At 27.1% G+C, this 25,112-nt stretch overlaps 5 protein-coding genes across 5 annotated transcripts; 2 read left to right on the top strand and 3 right to left on the bottom strand.

The window, feature by feature from the left end:
* Positions 1–9,013: 9,013 nt before the first annotated feature.
* On the top strand, positions 9,014–10,911 carry OCT59_024595 (uncharacterized protein; the record flags this gene model as incomplete). The annotated part of the gene is made up of 6 exons (XM_025321864.2): positions 9,014–9,091; positions 9,171–9,269; positions 9,337–9,388; positions 9,482–9,795; positions 9,874–10,652; positions 10,743–10,911. 6 exons carry the CDS (start codon positions 9,014–9,016, stop codon positions 10,909–10,911), a joined length of 1,491 nt encoding a protein of 496 aa, XP_025167784.1.
* A 233-nt stretch (positions 10,912–11,144) lies between these two features.
* OCT59_024594 (uncharacterized protein) lies at positions 11,145–13,281 on the top strand. Its single transcript, XM_025328174.2, has 4 exons — positions 11,145–11,412; positions 11,483–12,491; positions 12,574–12,620; positions 12,752–13,281. Exons 1-4 carry the CDS (start codon positions 11,176–11,178, stop codon positions 13,082–13,084), a joined length of 1,626 nt encoding a protein of 541 aa, XP_025167785.1. The 5' UTR covers positions 11,145–11,175; the 3' UTR covers positions 13,085–13,281.
* A 37-nt stretch (positions 13,282–13,318) lies between these two features.
* On the bottom strand, positions 13,319–15,749 carry OCT59_024593 (uncharacterized protein; the record flags this gene model as incomplete). The annotated part of the gene is made up of 12 exons (XM_025329521.2): positions 13,319–13,388; positions 13,456–13,602; positions 13,681–13,882; positions 13,964–14,047; positions 14,138–14,213; positions 14,285–14,444; positions 14,533–14,713; positions 14,800–14,917; positions 14,997–15,045; positions 15,122–15,217; positions 15,298–15,340; positions 15,407–15,749. 12 exons carry the CDS (start codon positions 15,747–15,749, stop codon positions 13,319–13,321), a joined length of 1,569 nt encoding a protein of 522 aa, XP_025167786.1.
* Positions 15,750–16,028: 279 nt separating this feature from the next.
* Positions 16,029–19,185, bottom strand: OCT59_024592 (uncharacterized protein; the record flags this gene model as incomplete). The annotated part of the gene is made up of 17 exons (XM_066132648.1): positions 16,029–16,132; positions 16,209–16,291; positions 16,377–16,475; positions 16,569–16,760; positions 16,832–16,976; positions 17,035–17,077; positions 17,169–17,298; positions 17,369–17,401; positions 17,466–17,516; positions 17,578–17,680; positions 17,737–17,889; positions 17,956–18,018; positions 18,095–18,146; positions 18,225–18,412; positions 18,492–18,646; positions 18,713–18,965; positions 19,026–19,185. The coding sequence occupies 17 exons, from the start codon at positions 19,183–19,185 to the stop codon at positions 16,029–16,031; spliced, it is 2,007 nt and encodes a 668-aa protein (XP_065991547.1).
* An 834-nt stretch (positions 19,186–20,019) lies between these two features.
* Positions 20,020–23,407, bottom strand: OCT59_024591 (uncharacterized protein; the record flags this gene model as incomplete). Its single annotated transcript, XM_025321865.2, has 10 exons — positions 20,020–20,299; positions 20,372–20,468; positions 20,538–20,597; positions 20,661–20,842; positions 20,932–21,826; positions 21,897–22,075; positions 22,142–22,589; positions 22,667–22,774; positions 22,852–22,989; positions 23,159–23,407. 10 exons carry the CDS (start codon positions 23,405–23,407, stop codon positions 20,049–20,051), a joined length of 2,607 nt encoding a protein of 868 aa, XP_025167788.1. The 3' UTR covers positions 20,020–20,048.
* Between the last annotated feature and the right edge of the window lie 1,705 nt (positions 23,408–25,112).

Below are 25,112 nucleotides of genomic sequence, written 5' to 3'. Positions count from 1 at the left end.
TTAGATATGATGCTACTAAAACAATCGCTCGTTCTTCGCTAATTCTATTAGCTATACAAGCTTTACTAAAAGCTTCAATCCATTCAACAGGATCCTGATTTCCTCCTTTAAAAACTGGAAAATCAACCAGTCTAAATTCTCTAGGTTCAACTCCTTTTGCATAAAATTTTTGGGCTTGTTGAAAAAACTGTAACATGATCTTATTTTGTTCAGCTTCACTAATAGGAGTTTGTTCTTCTGGTTCCTCATCATCTTGTAAATTATTACTAGAAAAATCAAGAAGATCATTCTGTCGAGAAGTTTTCAAGGTTGATGTTCTAATACTAGGAGAACTGAATGAATCCTGAAATGGCTTTATAGTTACAAATGATTTAGGATTTGATGATAATCCAATACCAGAATATGGTTTATAAGTTGAAAATGGTTCTGTACTCCATTTATTTGAACTACCACCAGTTTTAGCCTTTTGCTTATCCTTCTTATCCTTTCTTGGATCATAAATATGGTTGTTTGATGTATCGGCTATACTTAATTGACTGAAACTACTATCTTCACCATTTTTGAGTACTGTATCATGTGATATTATACTTTCTGCTTCTTCGTTTTCACCTTCTTCATTTTGTTGGTCTTGCCATGCTTTGTCTTGTATATTTGTTGTAGATTCAGTTCCTCCAAATTGTTGTTCACTACTTGAACTTTCATCATTTTTATTTGTCTTATTTTGGTTTCCTGACATCTTACTTGTATTACTGGCTGTATCTGATAATTGTTCTGAATAATATGCTTCCCAATTATTGAATCGGTCTGTGACTTCCCAATAGAATTGTATCGTTTCTACTAATGTATCAAATGCCGGTATTACTATATACCTAATAGTTTGAACTAACTCCTGAATTAATCTGTAAACTTCTTAGCTATGTCTAAGGTTGCTTGCCAAAACCTCTCCAAAATCCTGCGATAAATTTTGGCAAGATTTTACTATATGTTTACTATAGTTTCGGCAGGGTTTCGGCAGTTTTGGCAAATGGGGGTTTCGGCATTTCGGCAAAGTTTCGGCAGGATTTTTAATATGATTTAATATAGTTTCAGCATTTTCCGTATAGGTTTCAGCAGTTATTAAGAAGGTTTCGGCAAGCAACCTTAGCTATCTCGTTGTCGCTGTAATTTCCTAAAGATTCGTATAGTGTTTTGAGTAAAAACACTATCTGGATACCTGGGTGAAATAATGAATTGCCAAAATTCTCTAAATCTGAGATTCTCTAATAATCCTAAATTCTGATCTTCTGGATAGCAATCTGCACACGATAAATCTTCAATTAAATCCTGTTTTCCTTGGTTATGATCTTCTATATGCTGAAAAATCTGTTGTAAATACTGGAATTCCTTATTTATTCACGGTTACTATTTTTCTTTAGATTCCACCCAACTCGCACCAAATTGTTATCCTGTCAACAATTAAAGCCGACTGAAAAACTTTAACGCTTTAACAGGTTAACTGGAGTTTAACTTAATAGGAGAGTCTTAAGTTGATCACAAATAATCATGTGAAATAACGTTGGATGTTCAGTTAAAGAAAATAGGTTTTTATTAAAATAATGTAAGATTTTAGATACGACGAAAAATATAGATAATCTCTTGGTTGCGAAATTAACTATCTTGAATTATACTACTGGGAATAATACTCTTTTCATATAACTCGAAAACTACAATACAATTCTTAACTAACTGACTGACCTCCCCCTTCTACTTAGTAAAATCCTATCACTATTTATAATAAGTAAAAATCAAGAATATTTGATAAAATAAATAAATCAAATATAATAAATAAATAAAATAAAATAAATAAATAAAATAAAATAAATAAATAAAATAAAATAAATAAATCAAACAAATAAAATAAATAAAATAAAATAAATAAATAAAATAAAATAAATAAATCAAATAGAGTAAATTTATTCATCGCACGTGCGATGCATCGCCACTTTCCTTTTTTGTAAATTATTTATGTTGATCAACCTGCTTATACATCGCCACCCCCCTTAAAATGGCAATGATAAACATAAAAATTTGCATCGCACGTGCGATAAATAAATTATTTCAATCAAATATATCAAATTTATCAAATTTATCAGATTTATCAGATTTATCAAATAAATCAAGAAAATCAAGAAAATCGAAAAAATCAAGGGATTTATGAAATGATCTACAAAATTGATCTACATAAAATTACTGCGCCACATTTCTATTTTAACAGTATTATTAAAGTAGAAATGTAGTGCAGTAATTTTTATGTCTTTTTTTTTATTTGATTTTATTTTTTTTATTGATTTGATCATTTTGCAGATCTCTTGATTTTTTCAATTTTCTTGATTTTCTTGATTTATTTGATAATCTGATAAATTTGATTTATTTATTTTATTAATTTTATTTGTTATATTTATTTTATTTTATTTATTTATTATATTTAGTTTATTTATTTTATTAAATATTCTTATTTTTTTATTTTATTATAAATAGTATTAGGATTTTACCAAGTTGAAGGAGTAGTCAGTTTTACAAATAGTTTTGATAGTTAAGAATTGTATTGTAATATTTGAGTTATATGAAAAGAATAGTTCTAAACTTCGCCTTTGTAAAAAATATGCTAGTAAATATTATGTGACTTAATATCACATATTAATAGATTTTAAAATAGAATTAATGCTAATAAATGCTAATGCTGATGCTTTAATTTATACTTTTCGTCAAAATGACTAAATACTAATTAAATTTATTTTGACAGACGTAATGTATTTTAACAGACGTAATTAATTCATAGTAATTTTATAATAAATAGTGAATTGGTCCGTTCACCGAAATACGACGTAATTAATTAGCGGAGAAGTATACTTTAATTTAAATGAAAATTGATGAATTACTTCTAGAACTGTTAGCAAACAAAGTCAAAGAAGCAGAAGAGTAGGATCATAGATTTGAAAAGCAGTTGGAGAAGTATGAGACTTTACTAAAATAGAAGAAAAATCTGTAACACTGTAATAAATCCAGATACAGATAATTTTAAAAAATTAAATGAATAATCCATATATCTAAATTATTAATGGATAATTCAAATTATACAGATAATAATTATAAATAATATAAATTATTCAAATAAAATATCAAATTTTGTATATTAATTAATTAAATAATTAACAATGTTTTTTATATTTTTTTACTTTATTAATATTTTAATATCTAAAGTTTATTTTTAAAATCTAAACTTTTAAACTAAACTAAAATATTATAATAATCACAGTTTTTAAAGAAAAAGTATTTTTTATATATTCAACTTTTTTAATTTGTATTTTAAATAATATCACATATTAATAATTGATTTTATTAATGAATTTATATATAATTTTAAAGATTATTTAATAAGATTATTTGAATACAAGTATTATTACTCATATATTTGCAAATATAAGGATTATCTACAAATTATTTACAGATTATTTATATTAAATTATTTATCTATAGATATTATTTGAAATAATAAAATGGATATCTATAATCTGTAATCCATGTAGATATACAGAATATTACAGATAACAGATATACAGATCTAAACTCTAATAGTAATAATTTTATTATTTTAGTTTTATTATTTATTAAAAATAAAAGTAATTTTTATTAAAACTGAAATATTTAAAATCTTATTTAATTATTAATTTTCTATTTTAAAATAAACAAAAGGAGTTTATTTTTTATCGCACTTGTATTATTTAATATGTTATATATAAAAATCAAAAATAATATTTTAAATCCTTTTTAATATACAGTATAAAAAAATTTATAAAGTGATTAAAAATACACATAATATAAAGTTTTTTATAATATACTGTATAGTAACTAAATGCATAAGGTCTTATATTAGAATTTTTTAAAAAATAAAAAATTTTAATAAAGTCATGTGGAATAAATACTAAAAAAAAAACCAAATTGAAATTTTTTTCAAAAAAAAAAGTTTATAAGTAAAATAAATATAAATCTAATTATCTGATTCAAAATATTTGTTATTTTAAAAAAAAATTTTTGTCAATTTGGTCTCTTTTTCCAACACTTATCCTATGTAATTAAAATGATTGATATATTAATATATAAAAATTACTAAAAAGGGGAAATGTAACATATTGCAAGTGTGAAAAAAAACATATTTCTAAACAAAATTTCTAAATTTTATATATGATAGTTATTTTTGATTAGTTATTTTTATTGTAATTTATTAAAGATATCATCATGACATTGAATCAACTGAAACCTTATGTTTACTAAATAGTAATATTTAATAAGCATTAAAATTTTATATTTATTAAGTAAAATAAATGCTTAATGTATTAAATAAGTACTAAATTTTAATATTTATTAACTATATTAGGGAATTTTACTTTGTATATATTTTCTTTATTTTTTTTACTTTAATAAAACTGCAAATGCGCTGCAGAAAAAAAAAAAAAAAATATTTATTAACTATTTAATTTTTTAAGCATTTTTTAGTATTTTAAATAATACTTAAATGCATTTTATTAACATACCTTATACTTAATAAACACTAATAATAAATATTAATAAATTATTACTTTAACCAACATTATGATAATTATATAATAAAAATTTAATTATATTTAGATTATATCAGTATAAATTAATCAAATAATTTAAATTATTATCACACTTTTCAAAATTCTGCTACTTCATCATCATGATATTAGACCAACTGAAACCTAATATTTATTAAATAACAATATTTAATAAGCATTAAAATTTTATATTTATTAAGTAATAAATGCATAATAGGCCAAGTAAATAAATTTATTCGTTTCTCATGACCGGCGGGTCATGTAAATGTTGCGAAAAGATAAAAAAATTTATTTTATTTGGTCATGTGATTTTGGTTTTGACCAATCATAATCATAAAAAAATAATTTTTTTTTCCACCCCTGCAACCGGGCAAAAAATTTATTAAATCAACCAATCATCTTCTAGGAATCGGCTAAATTTTTTTTTGAAAATAAATTTTTTTTCCGGGCGGCCGGGTCAAATTTAGCAATTTTTTTTCATGAGAAACGAATAATTTTATTTCTTTGGCCATATATTAAATAAGTATTAAAATTTAATATTTATTAACCATTTAATTTTTTGAGCATTTTATTAATATTTTAAGTAAATACTTAAATGCATTTTACCAACATACCTTATATTTAATAAGTGCTAATAATAAATATTAATAAATTACTTTGACCAACATTATTGATGTTCCTGTATAAATTATCTAATAAAAAGATTATTAGATTATTAAAGATTATAACTAATAAGTGTTTAGTAATCTAAGTAATAATCTAATAATCTAATAATCTTTTTTATTAAGCAGTTTATATAAAAGGTAGCAAAGTTCTGAAAAGCGTTATAACAATAAGTATTAATAATATAAAAATAAAAATAAAATTTAAAAAAAATATTATTACAAAAAAAAAATACTTGTTTATTTTTATTAATTTTTGTAAAAAAAAAAAAATTTATTTAGTAAAAAAAACAAATAGTAATAATCTAATATCCATGTTTTTCTAATTGATGTTTTTTTAATTTTTCAAAAAATTTAGTTCTAAAATTACATTCAGATTTATTACATGGATAAGTTTTAGTAATCATATGAAACTTTTGCTGATGAATTTTTAAAGAATACACAGAATTGAAAATTTTTCTGCATCCAGTAAATTTACAAAGACAATCATTATCATCATCATCCAATATTCTAATTTTATTAATTCTTGGACGTTTTCGTAATCTATAAGTATCTAATTCATTTCCTTTTGATATATCATTACTTATATCTAATTGCTTTTTATTTACAAAATCATATGATACTCTAGTAGGAATTTGAATCTTTTTTATATATTTGCATATATTATAATTTTTTGATTGAGATTTTAAAGTAAACAAACTATTTGCACTTTTTGAATGAGCTTTAGCCTTATGCTTTTTCAAGTTTTTTAATGTAATAAACCTTTTATTACATCCTTGATCATTACATGAAAAGATCTTTTTCTTTGATTTAATTAATAAATGACTATTGATTTTTGTATTATTCATAAAAACTTGATCTTTTTTATAATTAATCTGATTAATTTTCCGTAAATTATGAATCTTATTTTCTGATATATCTATAATATTGCATGAAACTAAATTCTTTTCTTCAGTATGAATCATCTTATGATTTGTTAAATCTTCCATTTGATTAGTTGTATAAGAACATCCTGAATGATTACAATAATAAGTATTTTCTTGTTTAATATCAAAGTTTACATTATCAATATAAACATAAGGTAATAAAATTTTTATGTGATTAAGATCCTTATGTTTTTTAAGATAATATAAACTTTTATAAACATTATCACATCCAGGTTCATCACAAATATAATTCTTTTCTTCAACTTGAGAATGATGTTTTCTTCGATTTTGATGAGCTCTTAAATGACATAAACGTTTATAAACTTTATCACATCCAGGGTTTTCACATTTGAATAATTCATTTTTATCATGAATTATATTATTAACATTATTATCAACATGAATTTGTTGATGATTATAAAAGTTTGAATCATTTGTACAGCAAAAATTACAACCTTCTTTATTACATACATAATAATTCTTCACGTTATGATAGTCATTTAGATGTTGTTTCAAAGCTTCAAATTGCCCAATTTTAAAGTTACAACCTTGCACATCACAATTAAATTCAGTTTCACCTAAATTATCATTTGTATATATTTGTTGATCATCATTTAATTCTTGTAAATTTTGAAATGGTTGAGAATATTCGGTTTCATCACAAATTTTTCTATTATTTTCAAGGTGAAACAGATCATGATCCCATAATTCATATAAACTATCAGATATCTTATCACAGACGGGAACATCACATTTGTTAGATTTCTTTTCTTTTTCAGTGTTATGAAATCGTTTGTGAGATGCTACTGCACTTTTACTATCAAATACTCTGTTACATCCAGACACTTTACAAGGGTACTTTCTTTCATAAATTTTAATTTCATTATTCTCTAAAATTTTATCTAATTCTATATTTTCTCTAATATATGAGCGTTTATGTAAGATTTGATTCTCATGAACTTTTTGTTGATGTCTTTTCAATAAATCAAGAGTTGAAAATTTCATATTAAAGCATTGAGGTTCGACACAAATAAAAGGATTTTTTTCTATGTGATGATGTTGAATATGACGTTTCAAACTACTTTTTAACGTATATTTTTTCAAACATCCTTTTACGTTGCAAACAAATGAAAGCATCTTAAATGAGGATTTATTATGATCATTATAATCGTAACGATCATCGTTAGAATGATCATAATCCTCACTATAATCTTCACTATCAAATTCTTCATCATCATAGTGATTATTATTAAAATCAGAAGATATTACGATTTCTTTTAATTGTAACTCATGATCAGAAAGTGAGATATCCGAAGTACTATCAAGCTCATTATCACCTAATTATAAAAACAATAATTAAGATTTCAAATTTTAATCTTAAAATTAATTATAATAATATTATTATTATTACATACTTGATTCTGAATATCTTGATACATCATAATAATTATGTTTCTTGATAAGTATGGTATAGTTACTCATTTCTTTTATCTTATATAACGTCCAAGATTCTATAAAATATACCTATTTAAGATTATCGTGAAATCCGTGTCGTAATGAAGAATTCGGTTAAAATGAAATAAATGAAAGAATGATTAGAATTTGAGTAGTTGAAAAAAAAATATTTTTTTTTTATATTCAGTGAATTATCAGCCTCAGAGACTGTTACTTTAAATAAATTATCATTATTCATATAAATATTCAGAACGATAAAATTTTTTACATCTTAGGCTAATGAAGAATACTATAAATATATTTAATTACATACCTGACGAGAAAAAAAAAGCGAAAAATTTTTTTTCATAAATAATTAGATTTTTGCATCTCACATATATATAAATATCATATCATTACTATAATTGGAAAAAAAATTTCACAATCAACCGCATACAGTATTATACTAGAAGGTGAGTAGAAGCCACATGGTTTAATATGGAATCCAGGCATAGGGTAGTACCGACGTCAATCATGTGAAGGCAAAAAATTTTTTCAAAAAAAAAAGGCTTTGTATATGTATAAATCATTACTTTTTCTTAGTTGTAATTTCTTTAAAAAATCAAAAAATAAAGATTTAACCATTTCGTATATGAAACAAATATCAGCTTTGTAACCTAATGAAATTGTGATTACGGACAGATTACCAGAATTTGAACGGATCCCGTGAAAATTGAAAGATGTAATACCGTTGAAAAGTAAGGATTAATTTGTAACAAAAAATATCAGTCCGTCAAAATCAGCATGATCCTAATAGACTGACCAATAAGTTATTATAAAATGCAATTAATATTGATCACAATAACGAAATAGGCTTATAATTTAATGTATAATCCGGATAGTCCGTCAATTCGGATAATCCGAAAATATAACAGAAATCACATGATCATTTTATATCTACGAAAATCAATATAGGCCCATCGATCCTTCTTGTGTCCTTTTCTAGCGCAATAATCAAAATTAAAAATTATTGCGGATGGTCCGATGCATAAATTGTGCTTATTAACTTATTTAAGTAAATTTTTAATATTATAAAATTTCTCGATCTTTAGATATAAATCATGATCTACAGGAAAAAAGATTACTGTCTCGTCTAATTTATAAAAAAGATATTAATTACGTAATTATACCATGGAAATAATCTCGGAGCTTCCGCGATTAACAAAAAATTAAGCATATAAAACGGTTGTCATATTTATCATCTGAAAAAAAAAAAAATATTTTCTCTTTATTTTATTTTATTATTTTTTTTTAAAAAAAAAACAAAAACCAAAAAAACCATCATAATATATTGATAAACCAATCCCTTTTCAAAATGTATCAAACTATTATTTTAGGAAGTATTTTATTGATAACGCTTTATGTTTTAAAGCGTTCACGTGATCCAAATTTGGTAATATATATTTATAATTTTTTCCGTTTTTTTTTTCTATATATAAAAAAGTAATAAATTTCTTTATTTATTTTATTAGAAACTGCCACCACTTGTTCATTATAAAATTCCAATTATTGGACATACTTTAAGTTATATGTTTAATTGCGAGGAATTCTTTAAACAATGTAGAAAAGAGGTAAGTAGAATAATGTATCAAATTCAATTAATTAGTTATTTATTAAATATAACTTTATTATATTCAGTATGGTGATATTTTCAGCCTATATTTATGGGGTCAAGTAACAACATTTGTTGGTAAAGTTATCTGTATTTTTTTTTGTTCGAATATTTCAATGCAATTCGGCCTGAATCATATAAATTCTCATAAATGTTGTACTAAACTTATAGGAAAAGACCATTCATATGAAGTATTCGCAAGAGATGATGCCTTTGACTTCTCCGAAGAATTTAGAAGAAGAGTACCAGGTGATGCGATGTTTAAAAATATAAATGGATTTGGTGATCCAAAATATAATGCAAAAGTAGTCCGAGAGTATATTTCAAATAAATTGGGTTTATATACTGAACGTATGCAAAAAAGCCTTTATTCGGCTACTAAAAAATATATTGGTGATTGTGATGACGATCGAACAATTTATAATTTTAGTTATTTAATGGCAAAAATTATTTCTACTCCTATTGCAAATATTTTTATTGGTGAAGTAAGTAATATTTGGTTTCTTCTTAGGAAGAAAAAGAATATATATATATAAATTCTCTTTTTTTTTTAATTTTTTTAGGAAGAAGCTAAATATGATGAAATTATAACTACATTCGCAGAATTTACAACTGATGTAGCAATATTTTTTGCAATTCCACCAATTTTGGATTTCATTTTTCCAGGACTTCAAGATTATGTCAATCGTATTCCAATAAAATTAGGATTATATAATCCAGCTACAAAACATCGTGATATACTCGTTAAACATATTAAAAATCAAGTTGATAAACGTTTACGGGAGAAACAAGAATATGGTGATTCGTGGAAACGTCCTAATGATTTACTTCAAGATTTTATGGAAGAACAAGATTTTGATCCTAATAATATTAATTATGCAGCAATGGCAGATAAATTATGTATATTTATTTTCGCATCAGTCCATACAACATCAAGAAGTTGCGCAAATGCTGTTATGGATTTGGCATCTAGACCTGAATATATGCAGGAATTATATGAAGAACAACTAGAAATTCATAAAAAAGCAAATGAAAATGATATACTTCCATTTGAAGCTCTTAATGAAATGAAAAAATTGGATAGTTTTATTAGAGAATCATTCAGATTAACTGGGGATATAGCAGCCCTTCCACATCTTGTATTAAAAGATTATACATTTTCTAATGGATTGCAAGTACAAAAAGATCATGTAGTTGATATTTATTTTAATGATGTTTATCAAGATGAATCATCACAAGGCCCAAACCCAAATTTATTTGAACCATTTAGACATTTAAATAAAAACTCTTCAGCATCAAAAGTTAGTAAAAATTTCATAGTATTCGGAGGTGGTAAACACGCGTAAGTATTTTAATATTCTTATTATAATTATTATTTATAAATAAATTATAAAATAATCTAAACTGATAATTTATTATAAATTATTCTTAGTTGCCCCGGAAGGTTTTTTGCCGTAAATGAAATTAAATTTTTTATGCATAACGCTATATTAAAATATAATTTCCGTACAGAAAGTGGTAAAATTGAAAACAAATTGAGATTAGGTCCCATAACATTTCCAAGTACTAGTGGAATCATTTTTGAAAGAAGATTTAAATAATTTATTAATCTTTTCATGTATTTTTATCATATATAAGTTGTTTTTATTTTCATATTTTTATTTGTTTACCATTTATTTTTTTTTTTGATTAAGTGTCACTTTTAAGGCAGATTTAATGATTTACTTTTGGTTATTGTTTTACTTATAAATAAATTACCGTGAATGTTGCACGGTCGTACAATATCAAATAAATCGAAATATAAATAAACATGAAATTTCTCTCTTCTTTTTTCAAACAAAAATATTTTATTTTACTTATTCATCATGATTTTCAAATCTTTATTACCGGATATTGAAATTCCTGCAATGGGAATTTATCAATATGTTACAAGTAATCCGAATGGAATTAGCGATGATAAAGTAATATTCACCGACGGTATAACTGACAAAAAATTAACTTATGGTGAACTTAAAAGTAACTCAAAGAAATTGGCAGCAGGATTAATTGATAAAGCAGGATTTAAACGTGGCGATGTATTAGCAATTATTTCTCCAAATCAGGTATGTCGACAATATATATGTTGTTTATTTTATATTATAATAAAATGTTCTCTTTATTCATTATTATTAGGTCGATTACGCGATTGTTTCATTCGGAACAATTGTAGCAGGTGGAATTGTGACTTTTGTTAACCCTATGTATACAGTTGATGAGCTTACCTACCAATTAAAAGATTCGGGTGCAAAATATATTATTGCATTTCCATTACTTCTCTCAAACGTGATTAAAGCGGCAGCTGCAGCAAATATTCATGAATCAAACATATTTTTATTTGGTGATGCAGAAATTAATGGAATTAAACCTTATTCTTCACTTATTTCTGAAAAGGAAGCAAATCCAATTGAATATTCACAAGAAGAGGCAAAATCAACAACGGCATATTTATGCTATAGTTCTGGTACAACAGGGAAGAGTAAAGGGGTTGAAACAACTCATTATAATATTGTAGCTAATTTGTCTCAAATTTACGCTCACGAAGATGATGTTAATTCTGATGCTATTTATCTTGGTTTATTACCTTTCTTTCATATTTATGGATTAAGTTGTATCATTCATTTCCCAATTATTAAAGGAGCATCAGTTATTGTAATTCCAAAATATGAATTGTCAACATTTTGTAGAATTATTCAAGATTATAGTGTTAATAGAATCACGGTTGTACCTCCAATAATATTATCATTAGTTAAGGATCCAATTGTTAAAAATTATGATTTGTCAAGTTTACTAGTATGTTTATGTGCCGCCGCTCCTTTAAGTAAAGAATTATCCGATGAATTCACCAAAATATATAATGTACCTATTATACAAGGATATGGTTTGACTGAAGCTTCTCCTGCAACTCATCTCGCTAAAATTGATAATATCGTTCCTGGTTCTGTTGGAAAACTAATTTCAAATTTGGAAAGCAAGATTCTTTCTGAAGACGGAAAAGAACTTGGAGTTGATCAACCTGGAGAACTTTGTGTTCGTGGTCCAAATATCATGAAAGGTTACCTTAATAACAAAGAAGCTACTGATGCGTGTATTGATGGCGAGGGGTGGTTACATACCGGTGATATAGTAACTGTTGATAAATTTGGTGAGCAATAATTAATTTTCTTAATAGTGTATACTTTATGTTTCTTGAATAATTTCTAATTCTTTTCCTTATTCTATAATAGGAAATTTTTACCTTATAGATCGTGCCAAAGAATTAATTAAATACAAAGTATATTAAAATATTTTTAATTTGTTAAATTTATTCCTAATCCTATACCTTTAATATGGGATGTGCACTGGCGTATACTTTACATTTCTTACAACAATTTATTTTTTTCATTCGTACTATCATTCTCATAGGGTTTCCAAGTTCCACCTGCCGAATTAGAATCAATCTTACTTACTCATACATCAATCGCTGATGCTGCTGTAATTGGTGTTTATTCTGAAGAACATGCGACCGAATATCCGACTGCTTATGTCAAATTACAACCAAATGTCCCTCAATCTGATCAGTTAAAGAAGGAAATTGAAGATTTTATTGCTCAAAAAGTTGCAAATTATAAAAGATTACGTGGCGGTGTTTTATTTATTGATCAAATTCCTAAAAGTACTTCTGGTAAAATTTTGAGGAGATCATTAAGAGATAGGATTAAGACTGAACACCCTTTTTATGCAAATAATGTTGGGTGATTAAGAAGAAACTATTACTAAATAAGTAACAAATTCATATTGTTTATTTTATTTATTTTATGGATTTACATTGTAGTATTTTGAATTTTTATGAAGCTTATGATATACTATTCGTAATATATCATAATGCTCTCTATGAATTTCTAACTTCAATAAATATTGGTTACATGCTCTACATACTCTACATATTAATAAGTCCCAAATTTTACTATAAAGATTAATATAATAATACATTTAAAATTTCTGCTCAAGTGGTTGGATAATATGTTTAGGAAAGCGTAAACTAAACATATAATCGTGTCGCCTAAAAAAAAAATAAAATTAGTTTTTACATATATTATTTAATTGAGCAAAAAGAAAAGATAATTTACTTTTCCAAAATGATTTCCCATGTTTCAGGATTAATTCTAGCAGGAATTTCTTGAACTCGGACATCAAACATAACATGATATCCTCGTTCTGATAAAACATCCATAATCATATCTACAAGATGTTGATTCCCTAATTCTTGTGATGCCCTAAAAAAAAATAATGATATTTACATAATTTACCAAAAAAAAAAACTCTCATAACAAAAATAAGTTTATCGTAAGTACGTTCGAACAAGTGCGTGTCCACTAATTGCATGCCTTTGAACCATAGGGATAACTTGGCTGTTCACGAATTGTATAGCTTTTAAAAATAATTCTGGCTCAGTATCTTGATAATGTTCAAGTCGACTGATCAAATCTTGTCTTGCATGTATACTAATCTTTGTAGCTAAAGGTATGTGTGCAATCGCATCATATGTGTCATGATCTATTTAACAAAATAAAAAAAACCATCAAGCTCTTTGAATTCATATAAAAAAAATGCTATTATTTAAAAATTTAACCATACCAAGTTCAAGCGAACTTTGATACTCAAACTCTTTAAGAATCAAAAACATTACTTCCTCAATTGTTCCAACAGCATTAATCAAATCTAAAATAAATTAACGAATTAAAAGTATTATTCCGTTATATTTACTAAGCAATATTTACTAAGCTATTTCAAATAAGATGTTGGACTTACGAAAAGGAAAGATCTTTGCAAGTTTCATCAAAGCACCAAAATGCTCTTTAAATATTCTATAACGAGCTCTGATTAGCTACAATAATTTTAAATTAATATAGTCAGAAAAGAAATTTTAATTCAATGAAATAAAAAGAACACATATACCATTTCATCATAGTCAGTAACTCTTTCTTCAATAAGTTCATCTTGGCCAGTTTGTCGAACCCTGGCATTGTGTTCTCGGATTTGTTTTCCGCGCATTAATTGGCGTTCCACTGATACTTCCTCATCTACATATAAGACGCAAATCCGGAATGTAGGTCGTCTAAAATATATATACTTCTTTTTTTTTAAAAAAAAAATAAAAAAGAAGAAAAAAAACAAGAAAACTAAATATCTTAATATCAACTTACGGGAATTTATCTCTCTGAGGCGTGTCCCAAAATTCTCGCCGTAATTCGTGCATTTTATCATACAACAATTTCAAACATTCAACTTGAATTTCTGTTCGCGGAAATCCATCAACAAGACAACCAATTGTTGGATCACAGTTAAGAAGTGCTCGAAATAGACTTTCGAGAACTTTTCCATCACCTAACATACGAACATACGATGGACAGAGAAATAAGAAAAAAAAAACAAATAAAGATCTTGTATAAAATTAAAACTTATTTACTTACTGATCATTTGCCCTTTATTAATCAACTCTTGACATTCAGGGGATGTTAAAAGTTTTGACATACTGATAGCCGGATTGTCAATGCCACGTGCTTTTAATAATGATTTAGTGTGTGTTCCCTACGAATATAATTAAAAAAATCATCATAGTATAATGAACTAAAAAAAAAAAGAATAAGAACTATGATTAGGTTCTCACCTTTCCTGATGCTGGCGCTCCCATCAGCCATATAATCTCCCTCGGTAGCCTGAGTTTGAATTGAAAATATGATATGAATTTGATAGTTAAAATAAATTGACATAATCAAACAACATCATATTTACCAGAGTTTATCACGTCCATATTCGTCCTCGATATTCTTCCAAGATTGGTTGAATATTAATTTTGCATTCTTAATTTCATTAATTCTATCATTAACTCTAAATAATTGCACAATAAATTTGTAGCATTCGTATTGAATTCACAAACAAAACAAAAAAAAAAAATCATTAGTTTATACCTTTGAACCTCTGTTTCCTCGGCCTCAGGAGATATTTGTGATCCTAAAAGAGACCAAGAATTAACATATAATATACTTATTTATACCAATAAATACAAACTATACTAACCGCCCAAAGAGTCTGATGGCGGAGGCAAATATCTAACAGTACCAATATTTGGTTGAAATTTCGGTACTTCTGCATTTGGAGGAAATGCACGAAGACTTGAAATTGATATTCTTCGAAAATTTTCTATGCTAATGTACGAATTTTCGTTTATAAAATTCAAGTTTGCACGTTTTGAAGATAATGTATGTAAATAGGATTTCGGATTTGGTGTTGAATATAACGGTAGCATTGAACCGAGATTATGATTTTTAGTGAGGAAAATTGCTTCTCGAATAGAAATGAAATGTCTTGAGACATTCTGAGAAATTCTAATAGTGATAGTTGGTGATAAAAAAGTCGCCATTTTTTGATAATTTCTTTCAAAGAAATATTATTATGATTCTAACAACTTTATAAAGCTCCTCACGACTAGCACGAGGGGGATTGGTAGATTCGAAGAAAGAAAATGACGACTTTTTTTTTGAATTCAATGATTGCTGCGTGGTCTTTAAATGGAAAATTTATTCTTATAATAAATGATTTTCTCATTAATTGATGTACCAATTAAACGATAAAACTGCATGCATTCACTACCGAAAAGTCCGAAAACGATTAATTTCTCTCCTATGGAATTATAATAATCTTATGACCTTAATTGAAATGTTCCCGGTCCCTTTTTAAGCAACAAGCTCTGCTCATTAAGAAAATCGATAAAGCCTTGAAAATTATCAAATTGAATTTTATAATCTATAAATAGGAATGATAAATAATTTAATTCATATAACATTGTGCTGAAAGAAGTTTCATTGTTCAAATTTGCTACCTGTCGCGATTTGTTGCATTTCCTGCATAGTAAATATATCGCTTTCTTTAGCATTTCCACGTTTTTGTAATTCTCCTAAGAATCTATTGATAAAAGTGATATTAACAAATATATTAGCGATAGTTCAAGTGAGATTATTATTTAATAAAATCTGTCAATATTTTTCACCTCCTTGCTTCAATCTGCTTTCCTGATCTCCCACCTTTTCTCGACTGAGAACGAGAATTTCCAAGTTCATCTCTTTGAATTCTGAATAAACAGAATTCACTAGAAAACGAAAATTCATTAATAAATCAAAGACTAGAGGAAAATTATTTTATTAATAAAACCAAAGACTAGAAAAAATGATATTTCATTTACATAATTTCGGCAACTTCTTCAACATCAGAACACGTTACTATATCCCGCAATTCCATTCTTGCTCGAGCTTGCGCCAATTTAATCATCGTTTCTAGTTGACGAATCGTAATATTTGTTTCATCCATAGAAAGATATTTACGACCCATATTAACGTAAAAAAGTTTTATCATCCTGCGAGCCTCCTCTGATAACCTATAATGAAACGATTAAAAATGAACAATTTAAAATTCGCTTTTTTTCAGAATTATATTATTATTATATACCGTGGATGAACATATTTGTGTGCATAAGCAATATATTTTTGAATAAATTCTTTAGGAAGATTTTCCATATTTTCGTCATCTAAATCGCGCCTTAAACGTTCAGATAATGGAACATCTGTCGTATGGTTTCTATTTATTGCAGGTACTAAAAATAAATTAATTTTGGGATGAAACTACAAATCATCTTGCACTAATTAATATACCATATCTTTGTGATCCGTCTTCGGGACACAATCCAGAATGTACCTAAATTATTTGTTTAAAAGCATCACAATCTTACTCAATTTTTTTAATTTTTTTTTTAAATAAAATAAGTTAAAAAAAAAACACTACAAACTGTCATAACGCGTTCTGAAAGATAACTATCCATCTCTTCATCCGGAATATCCAGCAATAAGAAAACGAGATCAAAATTTGATAACAGAGCATTATTCACATTCAAATTCTCTGACAGTGTTTTGCTTTTGCTAAGTAATATTAAATACTAAAGTTTATTATCTTTTTTTTTTTTCTTGAGAAAAAAATTTCAAAGTATACTTATAGTGTCCATCGATCGGATTAGCAGAGGCTCTATACCGGAAAATACAGTTAAAAAAACGAAATACTAATAAAATTTTGTTTAATCTATGCTTACATAATATTTGTTTGAGTTTTGAGCGTACATTTAACTCCATATTTGCTAACGCTGTATGCAATTGAATGATTTAGCGAAATTTTTTTTTTTTTTAAAAAAAAAATTGACTTACGGATATGATTTCCTAGTTATAGCTTCAGCTAAAGCATCGAATTTGCCAATTTTTTCAAAGTCGTCAATTCGACAGATTCCTTTATTGCTCAATGCCAATGAACCTAAATAAAGTATTTTAATCTACTATCAATTTAAATGTATGAACTTATAACTATACCAGCTTCGAGGATCCATTCGTTAAAATATCTATCATATTTCAAAGTAGGTAAAATTGAAGGATTATCGCCTTGATTGATTGGCGTAAATACCGTGTTTGGCGATATGGAATTAGCTGCTAAAAGCAAATTTATTTTATCTGTCCCAGGATCACCTTTAAAGAATATTAAGTTAAAAAAAAATTATAAAATACAAGGCGCTTATTAAACAGCAAACTAACCGACTATAAGAATATGGATTGCACCATTATCATCTTTCCCAAATATTGAAAGTAATATTCCAGCTGATTACAAAGAACTTAAATATAACCTCGCATTTGCCAATGTAATTCAATTTTGAAATAATGCCAAATACCATACCTTTAACGATTTCGTGTCCATAAACTGAAGGACAAAACGAATTTACAATGCGCTATTTTATGTCGAATAAATTAAATTAATGTTATTTGTAAGGAAAGATAATAAGATTTTTCCTTAAAAAAAAACCAACTTTGAAAAGGTCATGAGTTGTAATTGTGGCTTGTTTAATGTTATATAAATCTCTTAACGAAAAGATAGTTTCTTCCGTTTTGTCACTTTCAGCATAGATATTAGATATTGATACTTTTTTTATCTCCATAATGTCTATGTAAAGATGATGCATCATTGAATTGTCTTTATTATTCTTATTATTAGTTTCTAAACGGAACTTTTAATTTTAGTGACTAGAATGACTAGAATTGAATTATATAGGGGGAAAAAAGAAAAGTTGATTCACCAGAAATTTCATGAACTTGAAGTTTTCCTTTAACAACTACAAAGTCGCCTGCTTTAACTTTATCCACCAAGTCATTACGTACTTCGCAGTCAATAATCTTGGGGAAATTATCTTCATTATATTCATTTTCACTTTCATTCCAAACTTCTTGCATTCTATGAAATATATATATACACATAAATCTAAATTTTCTGAATTCAAATATAATAGTGAATTTATACCTAAATTTATTCAAATAAGAAAAAGTAGTATTTTCTTCTTTTTCGTCGAATTCCATCGTAGGTATTATAGGAGTAAACTGTTTACTTTTACATCCGGATTTACATCTTAATGGAAGATAATAATATCTTCCCCCATTATTGTATTCAAGTGTTTGAATTTCTTGGCATTCGATACATCTGAAGCTAACTTTAAGCGTGAACAGTTTTATACCAGAAGCATGAGTTACTAAACCACGTATCGAGACTTTTTTCCCTATATACATTACAATAAGTTAACGAATCACGATACTTTTATAAAACAGTAAAAGCTTACCTATATTATTTTCCGTCAAACCATTAAAAGTAGTCACAAGATCTTGATTTTCGTCATTTTCATCAGAAACACGGGAAACGAGCGAATTTTGAAGAACATTAGAAATATCTGGTTCATGATATTTATCAAAGTTAGTAGGATTTTGGTTCTTATTGTTCATTTTAATTGATTTGAAGAGATATTAAACAAGAAAAAAAACGTTGATTTTTTATATGGATAATTTTTACTGCGCCACGCTACAGTCGGACAAAATAGCTTGATATTCATGTGCGTCATTTGGACCTGTAAGTAATGGAAGATTCAACATAAAATAAACCTCGTGATCCTTTGATAATTGAATTCGAGAAAGTAAAGACTAAAAGATTCTTTAATTAAACTATCTAATTTTTTCATTTCTTCAAGTAACGCACCAATAAATAGTTTAGTAAATACACATTGATAGTTATATTATCATCGTAATGAGATTCTTAAAACAATCGTTCGGCTATATATGAAATAGGAGTTCTATAATTTTGATATTACAGTTGCCACCGGATATAATGAACAGGAGGTTTAGTCCGGTATATAGTGAATTCGTTATATAATATACCGAACTTCTGGACAATTTAGACCAAATTTGTAGTGCCGGCCAGAATAATAATTTCGTTTGACATAAATTTTTCGAAAAAATTAACGATAATCCTGGCCGGCACTATAACTTTAGCCTGGATTAGTATATCGTCATTTGCCGGTTCTTAGAATTAGGGTTAGGATTAGAGTTAGGTTTAGGGTAAGGGGATTAGGATTAGGATATTGGGGCTAGTAATTTGTCACGTAGTATAATTATTCTGTGGATTTAGAAAATTTTTATAAAAAAAACTCTAATTGTCGTTCCCGGCAAAATGAGGCGATGCTAGGGTGGATAGAGAAATCATCTTACTATATGTCTCACATAACATAATCCATTAATCAATTGATAACGACGAGTAAACGAAACACGTGTAAAAATCATTTCTGTGTTTTTTAAAAATTACAAACTATTATTTAATGGTATATTTTTATTAATTCTAATATTACATTAATAATCATACAAATTAAATATACAGATATTATATAACATCCCCATCCGCGAGTCATATGAAAGTCATTTCGTGGTAAAAAGATTAGGAAAGAAAATAATGTTATTAATAATCCCATCGATGAAATAAATAACGTAGGTTCTATCGTTATATCAATAGCATGTCCAAGATGTATTGTTGTATATGTTCCTGCAATACCAATTCCAAGAAGAATATCTGAATAAATTAAGATTATTTAGTTACGGATGAAACGATACAAAATAAATAAATAAAAATGTATGAACTTACTTAACATAGGCCCACCAAAACATGCGCTCACCGCCATCGTTGGAAATCCCATTTTAGCGATAGTAATATTGGCAACAAAATCACCAAGACTATTACCCTTTAAGATCATGAATAGTATAATTAGTGATTTAAAAGTACATATATAAAATAATGATAAAATACACACCATTGCAAAAATAGTCAATCCAATTATTGCATCGCTTAATCCCATAATCAATCCAATTGCCTATAATAAAATATGTAAGAACACTTATATTTAAAACGTTGATCAATAAAAATATTCACACACCTGAAGCAAACCTACAACCTCGTTTGCTACAAGGTAAATCCAGACTATAGCGATACCAAATCCAATATAGCATAATAATGAATGAAATCTTGGTGGTTTATCGTCACGTGTAAATAAAATACACATTATAGATGCTATGGAACCCCCAAGGACAAAAAATAATAAAATCTTATAATCTCCAGCTAAACAATAATTTTAATTATAATAATTATAGTTAACATTCCATGTTATTAACAAACCAATTTTTTTTAGAAGTAATAATAATACTTACGGAATAAAACAAACGAGACAAATAAAGGTGCAAATACAAGTTGAGCGGCAGTCAACCATCGATTCCATCTAGTTCCTTTTCTCTCTTCATAATTCGTTATAGCAAGGTCATTTTCTACAACAATAGTGGGAGTTTGTAATTGATTTTCAGATGTACCATAATTTTTGTTTTCAATATCGTCAGAATCAGTTTCTTCCGATTCTACAACAGGCAAGGTGAGTATTAATAGTAAAAATCCTGGTGTTGCTAATAATGCAATAAGTTTTGCAATAAATGATTTTTGAGAGAATCCTTCTAAACACGGGAATAAAAGTACGCGGACTTTATCCCAAAAGGACATGACAGGAGGAAAATCAGGCGAATGCAAAGGAGTTTGTAATGGGGAATTTCTGGGAGATGAGTGCAATGAACCATCTAATATGTAATTTAAATCACTCAAATTTAGTGGTGGAAGCACAGGAGAACGAGGCGACAACAATGATGATGATGACGATATCCTATCAGGCGAAGTGGCTTCTTGATCCGAGGTTGGAGGTATCAACATAAGATGTGGTATACTTAACGCGTCCGACCGACTGAGTTCTTGTTTTGATACAGGAGTTGAAATTGGATCATTTGATAATGACTCAGCGTTTCTTTCACTTGTAACCTCTTGATCGATCATATCCACATTGGAATCACCATTAGGATTATCAAAATTTATTATAGGTATTGACATAATTCCGCCGTTATCACTAGCCCAAGATCTACTAAGTAATGGTCTATCCATTGGCATTGTTCTACTTCGCGGCCTGCCTGAACGTGTATTATAAAAATCTGTTGTATAGTTTCGTCCAAATACACCTAAAGCCCTCGCATTACTATCTGATTTAAGAGAATTGATAACATCCCTAAACTGTAAAACTATAGGTTAAAGTAAATAATTTTATTACAAACTCATTAGATAATTTATTTCTTAATTTTACCTCAATCGCCCCAAATAATGAAGGTCTCATTCTATGGTAGATTGGTCGAGCAGACCTTGTAAAAGATGGATGACGATAAGGGGGTAGATTATATGATTCTGCTCCTAAAGGTACTGAAACATCACGACTCCCATAGCTTTCATTTTCAGATATCAAAAAATCGGTTTCATTATATGTATCTAAAATTTTTATCAGATTAATACGTGAAAATAAGAAAAGAAAGCAGGTGAGTTCAATAAAATTACCAATTTCATCTTCATTATGTTCGCGAACGTTTTCTGTATCATCATTGATTAATAGTGCTGGTGTATATTCATCCCTTGCTCTTCGTTCTTGCCATTTACGCCTTTTTTGATTCTTTGCCCACCAAGATCCTATGGCAACTGTACATACATAGATAAAGTAGAATAACACTAAGATGATACTCTCCCATAGAAAAATTTTTCCATCCCAGATTATGGCAAGAACAACACAGATTGCTAATAAGAAAAAAATGACATCGCGAAGAAAAGGTGCTTTTTTAATGCGAAATGGTGACACAATGGCCACAGATCCAGCAACAACTGAAGTTATAAAACTAGCTGCACCAATAAGCTCTCCTATAGCTAGCGATCCAGATTCGTGTGATATAGCACTAAAGGTACTAAACAGGTCAGGTGATCCATTTCCAAAAGCTAAAAAAGTCATGCCGGCCTTTACGGTCGTTGACAAGATGTTTTATAAATAAATCATTTAAATTAGTCAATAATGAAGATATGTAAATTATTTACCATACTTTCGGATAATCTCAATTTTGATGCAATCGTATTTAAATTAGGACAAAAGAATTCGGATGCGGCAATGCCAGTAAAGCCGAACAAGAATAACAGCCATAAAAACTGAAGTAAAAATTTTTTTTTGATAAAGACCTCCAATCATAAACTAATAATCACAACTTTATTGAAGTAAAATATACCAGTAGTATCATAATCAAAAATCGCCATTTTTTCGAACAAAAATAGAACTGTAAATAGTTGATTAAACCAGAAGAATAATCCCGACAATATTGTCGAACAAATTCGCATTTATTTTCGTGGTCATATATTTCGGCACACTAATAAAAGTGAAAAATTTTTTGATCAGGCTTAATAATTAATTTTGGATCAGCAAATGTTTCGATTATTAAATAAAAAATAAAAATTCAGAATAAAATTCGATTCATATATTAATTAATTATTATATAGTTTAGCGAACATTTAATTAAAATATCTTGTTAACCTCACCTCATTATTAAAGTCAATAAAACTATTATTCCCTTCGATAACAAACGTATTTGTTTTTGTTTCCAATACACTTCCTTTCCAATTTGAAAGGCTCTCCGCGGTTTGAATGTTGTTCTTGATACTAAACTCAGAAATCCAACCGCTATTCTTTTCAGTTATACGCCTTTTCCATATTAAACCGATACCATTAAAAAAAAATAATAAACATAATAATACAAAAAACGTCTTTCGACTATGTATAACTGTCATAACTGTAATAACTGTATATATGCTAAGAAAAAGTAATAAAGAAAACGCAAACACTTTTAACCCATATTATATATTTTAGACAAGTGGCGGAAATATCTAAAAGTAAAATATCTATGTACTTGATCTACTCTTATTGTTATGTTTGCATGACGTTTTATTAGCTTATTAAACGTATTAACGCGGAACTAATCATATAAGTTTATTTGTCGTTTATCATAGAAGTTTAGAAAATTCCGGCCAAAATTCTCAATTATTTGATTATGTTACACTATTATTGTTGCCCACTATATTACAACTCAGCCATCGCGGACTATTACAAATTTAGTAATCTTTAATTAAGAATTGACGTTCTTCTACAGCCAAACGTTTACCCAGGATGAACGGATGTGATATACATGCTGCCGAAATAATTGTTTAATTTCGGACCAATTTCGGCTTTGTGGCATAACTCCAAAGTGTACGAGAGTAGCCAGCTGAAACTTGGCAGAAATTTTTGCCAGAACCCAGAGAAAATAGAGATAATTTTGTTCTTATTAGCAACAATTTCAGCTAAGCTTATTTACCATCGTCCCATTAATTAACTTTATATGTCCGAAATATACACAAACCTGGCTGAAATTGTTGCCAATAAAGTCGAAATTATTTAAGAAATTCTCTACACTCTCTGAAATCCAATGAAATCTTCTGATGATTACGTTTACACACTGTGGAGTTATGCCACAAAGCTGAAATTGGTCCGAAATTAAAAAATTATTTCGAAATAAACTGGGAAAGGTCAATTAGACAATTACATTAAATTTCGCAATTTTCAAGTCTGATTACTGACAAAATTTAATATACAGTACAGTACCTTTTTTTTGCCCGTATCCGTACTACTGACAGATGTTCCACTTCAGGAATACTGTTTGTCTAAATAATAGCATAATATAAAAATCTATGCAACAGTGTGGTACCTCTATAATAGGTACCCTTATATCTTGTAATCTAATAGCTAGAATTTTAAAACTTTTTTTTTGCTAACATAATACAAAATCACATGACTTAAAATAAATTTGGTTGGCTAATGCAATACTTAATATCAATTAGAATTATTTATATATAATTTATTAACACCTGGCTACTAATTGGTATTTAGGATTTTTTCCACCAGTTATAAACTGGCAGACCAATTAGTATATCCAGGATGATAAAAAAGTTATTTACTGATCTAGTTTAGTATATAAATGGGTCATCATCCTTCAGATGATAATCTATTTATATACTACTAGATTAGTAAATAACTAATACTTATTTATTATTATTATTTAAAGTAATTTGATTAAGTATATTATCAGAAACTCTTTTATGGGATTTATATTTTTTTTTTTGCAAATACAGTGTTATGGGAATTTTAGACATGGGAATTTTTTTTATATATAGTCTATTTTCTTTATTTATTTATATATACAATTTATTTTAGATAGTTTATTTAATATAGTTTATTGATTATAACTAATTTTCACTTGGGGTGAAATCGCCTAGATGATATCACCTATTAATTTTTATTATTTTATAATGATAATAAATTTATTTAACGTAGGTGTACAGTTAACTTTTCTTATAGTGAATTTTGATATAATGAATTTCACAATAAAACAAACCTTCAATATGGTACAGAAATTTATATATAAAAAATTTTTTGTTATACTGAATTTTACTAATTAAA

The sequence above is a fragment of the Rhizophagus irregularis genome, chromosome 5 (assembly GCF_026210795.1).
Source record: "Rhizophagus irregularis chromosome 5, complete sequence".
Classification (NCBI taxonomy): domain Eukaryota; kingdom Fungi; phylum Glomeromycota; class Glomeromycetes; order Glomerales; family Glomeraceae; genus Rhizophagus; species Rhizophagus irregularis.
Note: the sequence above shows the minus strand (reverse complement) of the source record. Positions and strands in the feature narration are given on the sequence as shown.